We start from the raw sequence: 8,561 nt of genomic DNA on the forward strand, positions 1-8,561 counted from the left end.
ACCCTGATATTTGCTGAACTGAAGTTTTCAACAACTCCAGCATTGTTGAAGAAGTTCAGGTTTGGAATGCTGAGATTTGTAGCACCTACAGGATAATAATTCTCCATATTTATCTAATGGTAAAAAGGTAAAGATATGTGAATATGACAATGGAAGACCTGGCAAAGAGCTGCTATCTAGAGAACAATCTGATAAGAGACAGCATAGCCCACAACTGCAAAGTGGGCAAAGCAAGCAGTTCAAATTAGTTGATTGCAAAAGTGATGGAAGGAGAAATGCAAGACTTGCAAGATTCTGTTAATGTAGTTTTACACTAAAGTAGAATTAGATTAGATTTTCATATATGGTCTGTCTGGTAAGGTTGACAAGGTTTCCTGAAGCTGAGCAGAAATCCCTGTGACTACCTGTACAAGCACATAATTTCCTTGGCCACAATATGAAAGTGGTTTGCTATTGCAATCCTCTACAATCTTTTTAGCTTAACCTAGCATGCTAGGCTTTCCTAATGGTTTGTCCTTAAAGAGCTAACAATGCTTGACTCTACTTAGCTTCCAAACTAGGCAATGTCAATAAAAACAGTCTATGGTATCAGTTGTATACCTTGCCCAATTCTTAGCAATCAAGAGTTGGGAATGGGCAGTGAACAGTCCAATTACAGGTACTTTGACATATGATCAGTTATTTAACAACTATTTGTAGTTACAATGGCCTTGGAAAAAGATGCAGAAATGAAGATGAATCATGAAGATCTAAGGTCCCTTTCAGCATTCCATCAGAAGAGTTTTCTTCCATGCACAAAGGAGAATTCACAACCTTCTGCAAGATGCAAAAACAATGATTAGGTCTTCATGATTTAAGCTTTGTTTCAGCACCCTGTGGAATGATATAAGCTCTTCCATGCATTAAAGGAAGTTGATCTGGTGGGATGCAGAAATGGAGCTTAGATCGTGATGATTTAAATTTCATATCTGCATCCTACCAAAGGAGTTCCCTTCTGTGCATCTAGGAGAGATGATTTCCTTCTAAGGGATGCAGCAGCAAAGCTTAGAACTTCATGATATAAGCTTTCTCAACAAGGAAATTTCTTTCTATGCATGAAAGGATGCTGAACTCCTTCTGTGGGGTGTGGAAATGTATCTTAAGTTCATGCTCTCCACTCCACCATGCCTGGGAAGCCTCCAAAAAATGGTGCTCACTTACAGAAGGGTACAAGGTGGCTTCTATAAGAAGGCCATGCCTTGCACTGGCTGTGTGCAAAAGTTAAGGGGAGCAATGTAAACGCTCTGCTGTGTCCTGAAGCCAATTGATGCTCCTGGGGCACAGCAGTTTTGCATCTGTTGGTGCGCCCTGTAACCAGCCAGGGTTTCCTGGGTCTGGGGGACCAGAGAGAGGCTGAAGCCTCCAGGGACTTCACCTGACACTCTGCTTAATGACCACATAATCACTTAACAACTGCAACTGGCAAAGCCAGGATTTCAGTTATTGAATGAAGCAATCATGCCGGCATCTCATTTAACAACCAGAGCATTTAACGACCAACATTATGGTCCCAATTGTGGTCATAAGTTGAGGACTATCTTTGTATTAAGTCACACCATCAGTTTATGTAAATAAGAGCAGCAATAAACACACATTAGGAAGGGGAGGGAGAGAGAGAGAGAGAATTCCTCTACACTATACTCAGGTTACAGAAGGCTGATTTTAACCTTATGAAGTATTTGTATTTCCTTAATGACAAATCGCATAACAGATCACAATGCATTATTTATTTTCACTGTTTCCTATCATTCATACTATAGGTTGTTTAGAATCATAGAACTTAGTAAATGCTATGTTATGTATTTGCAACAAAAGAAGTAATTTAATTGCCATTTTTAAAATGCTTTACAGTATACTCAATGGAAGTTGAATTAATCCAAAGAAATACTAAGTAGAGAAAATTAACACAGAGCAAGGATGCACTGTTAATATGCTAATGGTAGCTGAGCTACATGGTAGGAATAAAAGGATTAAAATATGAAGGTATAATTCTCAATATTCTTAATTACAAATTCAGCTGTATGTTACTATTAGTGACAGTTCAAGGTTAATGAATAAACTTTACAGGGAAACAGAAAAAATAATCATCAAATCAAATTCATGGTGCCTTCATATGAACATGAATATATACTCAAACTTGACACATAAAAATCTTTCTCAGATAATTTGGTTCCTCATTTCACAGGAACACAGTATTTTAATTAGTAATTGAATTTAGCTGAAATACCCACTTAAAAAGAAATTGTAATTGATTTTATATGCTCAGATCAGCAAACAAAACCAAATCCCATTATTATATTTAATAGTTAGTAGAAAAGTTAAAAGCATGCTCACTCAATTCTTAAAGAATACATACTATATTTGCAATAAGTCCATAAGAAACACTTGATTTTTTTTAGTTGTCACTTTGTTTATAAAGGGTGTTAATAGCTCCTTTGGGCTGTTTTCTTGCCATTCTATTCAGAGAATGATTACATAGCTTCAGACCCAGAGACATTGTCCCAGTGCCTAAAGATTATTATCCTGCCCCTACTGTTTCACATCTGCATGTAGCTATTGGATTAAATCATTTATCAACATGCAATCAAGTATTGTCAAGATGCTGCTGATACCCAGGTGTATATTTCAATCCAAGGTGAGTTATATTGTCAAGGACTTGCCCCATGCTGTTGGAGTTTGACTGGGACTTAAACTCAGTTCTGCCAAATGTTCTGGATTCTCCCAGACATTTCCATTTTAAGCTCTGAATAGTACAGCACTTCCCAAGATAGAACTGGTGCATAATGTAGGAAATATCCTGGATTTACAGCTCCTGCTGCCATAGCAGGTGGCAGCTGTGGCCAATGGTGTCTTTGCCAGATTTGTCTGTTATGTTAATTGTGCTCTTTCTTTTCCTGGAATAGGAATCCCTTTTCATGCTGATTCATGCTTTAATCACCTCATGTATGGACTATTGCAATGTGTTGTACAGTTACATGGACTACCTCAGACGGCCATTCAGAGGTTGCATCTAATCCATACCTAGGTATACCCATGTAAAAATCTGCTGCATGAACTGTATTGGTTACCACTAAGCTTTCAATGGGTGCATTTAGTGGATGCTAGTTGTGTCCTTTAAAGCCCTTCATGGCATACAGCCTGACTATCTGATGGACTGCCTTTCTCCCATGATTTCTACCAATCTGGCATACTCCAGGTATCATTTTTAAAGCAGTGCTTTTGTGATGGGACTCAGTGGCATGTCTTCTCTTTCTTGGTGCCTGCCCTCTGGAATAGTTTCCCCAATATACTATCCTTTAAAAAGGCCTTGAAGACCTGGCAGCAGGTAGAAAATTACGTCCTGCTGTCAGTAATTTAACTGAATTATTTGGTATTGTATTCCCTGGTTATAGTTTTTTTTTATCGGTGCACTCCACAAAGTTGGGGCAACCTAAGTGTTTGGTGTGTAAATATTTACATAATACCATATTCTAATTTTTAACCTAAGTAACATGGATAAACATGGATGAAACAGTGGATTAAGCTGAGGACAAAAAAAATAAAATAAAAAAGGATTACCTCAAAGCAACCGTCTTTCCATTCCTGTGTGTGCACATCACCTGCCGGGTCTGATATCCGATTTGTATGTTCCAATATTTATTCTCCTGTCTGTTCTGCCTGTTATGATTCCTTTTCTTCTTAATCAGTTCCCGGGTTTCTGGATCCCGAATGTTTTTCTCCTTGTCCTTCTCCTTGTTCTTTCCACGTTTCCTTGCCTGTCTGACATGCCGCAAGTGAGGAATTGAACAGGTACTCCAGGATCCCACGCTCAGACTGTACAGGTTTTCTTCAGTGGCGCAGGGGGATGAGCTGCAAGCCTGAAACTCTGTCAGGTTGGGGCAGGCAGAGCCTCCATACCGAGGGGGAGCTACAATATGACGAAAACGGTAGGAGAGCCCTTTGCCACAGCTCTTAGAGCACTCTGTCCAAGCTGAGAAATCAGATACAATGCAGTCCTGCTGGCAAGGAATGAGGCAACCCTGTTCTAGCTGAGGCTTTGGCTCAAAGTATTCACATATGGCGTCCTCAACTACCACACCATTTGATTTTTGGACACAAATAATATCTCTCCTCTGAATTCCTTCTTCCCCATTCAAACATATTGTTGTTTTCTCAATGCTTTTTGAAAGAATTGGCTGACACTGGTTCCAGCTGCCCAGCTGCCAGTCATACAGTTCTTTGTGCCAGTCGCAAACTCTGAAGCAATTCTGTTGGTTGTCAGGTCTCTCTGCCTGCTTGCAATTTGTGAAGAGGGTGGTCCATCCTTCCACATGAGCACACCATATAGCTCGAGTCTGAGTGCCTCCGGGGCCACATTCATCTCCCATGCACCTGCCCCACGGACCTGGAAAAAAATGGAAGAAGAAAGGGAGACTGACAACTTATACCCAATAACTGAGACCTAGAAAAATCAAGCTCAAAAGAATAACCTTTCCAGAATCTGCATCTTGCTTAAGATTACTTGCATCTTATATTGTACAGTGAAAAAATTATTATAAGAATGTAGTCTGCTCCATCTGTTTCCTCCCCCCTTATATATATTAAGAAAGTGTTTAGCTGGTTTTTTCCCTTTAAAGTTGAAATGAATGATGTATTTTAGGAATCAACAACCTTTTCTATTGACGGGGATCAATAATGAATTTGTGTATAAAGTTATGGGTACCAAACAAATATAAATGACTTTATATATGTGCATATAAAATACACACACTCAGTCTAGGTTTTATCATGTATTGTATGGTGTTAAATTTTGTTGAGCATTTATGCAAGAACACAGAGATTTTATAAATTTCAAGAATCATATGAGAATTTTAGTTATTATTATTGCGGTCATTATTATTATTGTTATTTTGGAAGTTAGTGGGTTCTATCTAGTGGTCTGCAGAAAGTATACATTTATCTTCAACATTAATACATCATAACTGGTGCATATTTTAAGGCAAACGTGGAATACAGATATTAAGAAACAGAAGATTCAGTTATCATGTTAATTGCCAGAGGTTTAAAAGCACATAGTAGCTACTGAAGAAAAAGACTGAGTGCAGATTAAACTAGAATTAAGGTTTTCAATATTTAGCTAGATACTCAGCAAAATCAATATATGCTTTGTATATAAATTCATTTCAGGAAATTACCCTAATTTATCTCAAACTGAGTTTCTACAAACAGTGTGATCTGTTTATTCCATTTTGTGCATATTTATGTACAAAAGTCCTAAAAGAAAGAGTGATTTCCTATAGAATTTTACTGAACAGCACTACACAAATTTATAAGAAAAATAATTGTACTACAAAAATCTTCCATGCTATAAACCTCTGTCTTAGCACATTTTTACATCTTTTGTACATTTTAACCAAGTCTTCATTAACAGATGGAACTGCTCCAGGTCTACTCTAGAAGATAAGCTGTAGCTTTTGTTAATCAAAATTTTCAGGTAACGCAACCCATACTCAAAAGAGAGTTCAAACAGTTGTCAATGGATTAAATCATGCCAGCCCACAAACTGGATCTGGGTAAACAAATAAACTGACATTATCATGCCATGTTAACAGCGAGAAAGAAGATATACTTTCCAATGCTGAGCTGCAAAAGGTGATAAATAGTTTTAGCAACAGCTCTGATGGCACCTCAGGCATATAATAGGTATAAAAGGTCCATAAAACATACTACAAATGCAGCATGCTCTGAGGCTAGATGAGATTTTGATAGAGTATTTTATAACCAAGTCTTTTAAGGTGTGGCTGAGCAGAAGATTGTAAAAAGGAATTAGTAAAAGGAACAGGGAAGCAACAGGAGGAATTAGAATTCAGGAGAAGAGAAGTAGTATGCTGGTAAGAAATGATGAATCCTGGTTTAAATCTTCAATATCTCAAGATTAAAATGGGAAAATAGTCACATTTGAATTTATATAATTAAACATTTTCCTACATGTTTGGAATGATAATTACCAGAATTCTATGTGAGTTGGCTAGTACTGAACATTCTGAATAGCACATTACTCAAGAGGGCAGGTTTTAAAAAGAAATGGCATATCTTCCAGGTCCCTTCAGATGGTATTGCTTAAAACATGGGAACTGGAGCATGCCATACTAAAACCGTTTCTCAGTTGGGAATAAACAGTGGAGAAAGACCATCCCTCAAAACAGCTAGGCCCTATACAATGAAGAGTTTTGCAAGTAAAATCAGCACTTTGACCAAGACAGGTAGATGTTCTTATTTAATGGTATTGTTGCAGGATGTAAGCTGTTCCAAGCAAAGCTGTATTTTGTAATTGATGTGTTGATTTTGTCAATGCCATTTTGCTAAGTGGTGTGCCAGTTGTTTTGAATTCCAGGTGCCTATTATTTCCTCTCTCTCTTTTTAACTTGAAGTGGCAAACGTATCTAATATTTCCCCCTCGTATTTTACCCATAACAGTGAGATGGGTTGGGATAAGAATACTGGCCCAAAGACACTCAGCTGGCTTTAGGCTTAAGGAAAGATTAGAACATACAATTTTGCTGGCTCCCATATCACTAAAAATAATCCCTACTATGTTATTTTACAAGTTTGGTCAGATTTGTTCTTTGTCCTTTTCTATTCTAGGTGTCTCCTTGATTGCTTCATCTCCTAGAACTCCTCATAAAATCAGAGAGTCTCAGGATCAATAAATAGGGCCACACAAAAGTAACATGCAGGAATGAGCAAAGATGTCACCAGTAAATAAGCTAACTGATCCCTAGAGATAGTTTCAGCCACAAAGCCTCCATCTGGTTATCTTTGTCATAGTGCCTCTCCAAGCTATTGGGATTTTTTGGGTAACAACTACTACTTTGTCCCTCCTCACCCTCCACTGCCCTGGGATTGCAGTCAATGCCACATTTAAAACCCATCCCATTTTTCTCAAAAAAGATCCCCTCCTCCAACTGAACCAGATTCTGATTATTCATGCCAGATTGGTGACCTCATCCACAGTAAGACTCTAGATGAGAGGAGCTTTATTAAACTGATCTGATGTGATAATAGGATCAACAGCTGCCTGTTCCAAGTATACTACAACTCTTTTTAATGTCTCCATTCTATATATTTTCTTGCAATTCACTCATTATTTCATCTGGTCTTTCAGCTGATGAAACCTTCATCTCCATCTGAATATTTTTATAAACGGAATGCATGGAGATTAAAATAGATATAAACTATAGTTTTTTGGACTTAAAAAAATCACTGAGTCCTATGAATTAATGTTGTCTGGATAGTGAGAATATAGATTTCAGATCTAATTTCCATGAAGTCAGCATAAATATAATTTTACCTATTTGCTCTAAATGGGAAAAAATTATTTAGAAATACTAGTATTTTGTAGGCTTCTAGGTAAGCAAGTACTGTGGATAAACTGTATAATGCTTTCTACATGGAAATAAAGAGATAAAGAGGATTTGACAGATTATGAATTAACCTCAGATTTAAGAATAACTCAAAAATAATATTTCTGAAACGCTTTCTATTTTAATCACAAGCAAAGACAATGCCATTGTTTACCAGTTGCAATGCCATTGTTTACAGTTTGAATACTCTTAATAATTTCAAACAATTTCATTGATATGGAACACTTACTATCAACTCAGGTTTTGAGGACCTTCTCATAAAGCAGAGGTCCCCAACCTTTTGGGAATCATGGACCGGTTACATGGTGAGAGGTTTTTCTGCGGACCGGAGGGGGCGTGGTTTTGTGTGCTGTCTGACTCCTAAGGATGGAGCTTTGCTTGTTTGGGCGGCCCACTTGCTGTGGCCCGGTACCAGTCCATGGACTGGGGGTTGGTGATCCGTCATAAAGAGATTGAATTAGGCACTACAGCTCATGTACCTGTCTCTAGATCAGGGGTGTCAAACTGCCGCCCCGCAGGCCGGACACATCACGTGGAAGCCGCGCCCATCCCATTGCTGGCAATGGCCCGATACGTTGTGTGATGTCACATGACATCGCGAGTTTGACATGCCTGCTCTAGATAGAATTTGATAAGAGTAGGGTTGTTGGATGGCTATATGATGGTTAAATGAACAGGTTGATGTTGCAACCAAATTCAAGTGCAACAAAATCATGGTAAATTGGGCCAGAAAAAGCCATCCGTAGAGAACCTACAAGATATTGGATTACAATGTTCTGACAGCTATGTGGATTCTCTGAAGAAATAAGCCCATACAGATTGACAGAGAAAAGGGCTGGGAGGAGAACAAAGTTAGATTGAATAACTCAGACAGCAGTGTGGAAATGATTTATTGCTTAACATGTAGGAGAAGATTGGATCGCCTGGAGGCAGGACAAGAAGCAACGGGTGGAAACTAATCAAGGAGAGAAGCAATCTAGAACTAAGGAGAAACTTCCTGACAGTGAGAACAATTAACCAGTGGAACAACCTGCCTCCAGAAGCGGTGAATGCTCCAACACTGGAAGTTTTTAAGAAGAGACTGGACAGCCATTTGTCCGAAATGGTATAGGGTTTCCT

General features: G+C 38.3%; 1 protein-coding gene across 1 annotated transcript in view; it reads right to left on the reverse strand.

Moving 5' to 3' along the window:
• The window catches only part of THSD7A (thrombospondin type 1 domain containing 7A), a 208,973-nt gene that overhangs the window by 122,541 nt on the left and 77,871 nt on the right, over positions 1-8,561 (reverse strand). The window contains exon 2 of the mRNA XM_015811827.1: positions 3,598-4,423. Coding sequence (XP_015667313.1) covers positions 3,598-4,423 — 826 coding nt within the window. The remainder of the gene's footprint in view (positions 1-3,597; positions 4,424-8,561) is intronic.

The sequence above is a fragment of the Protobothrops mucrosquamatus genome, unplaced genomic scaffold, assembly GCF_001527695.2.
Source record: "Protobothrops mucrosquamatus isolate PMUCROS unplaced genomic scaffold, P.Mucros_1.0 scaffold52, whole genome shotgun sequence".
Taxonomy (NCBI): domain Eukaryota; kingdom Metazoa; phylum Chordata; class Lepidosauria; order Squamata; family Viperidae; genus Protobothrops; species Protobothrops mucrosquamatus.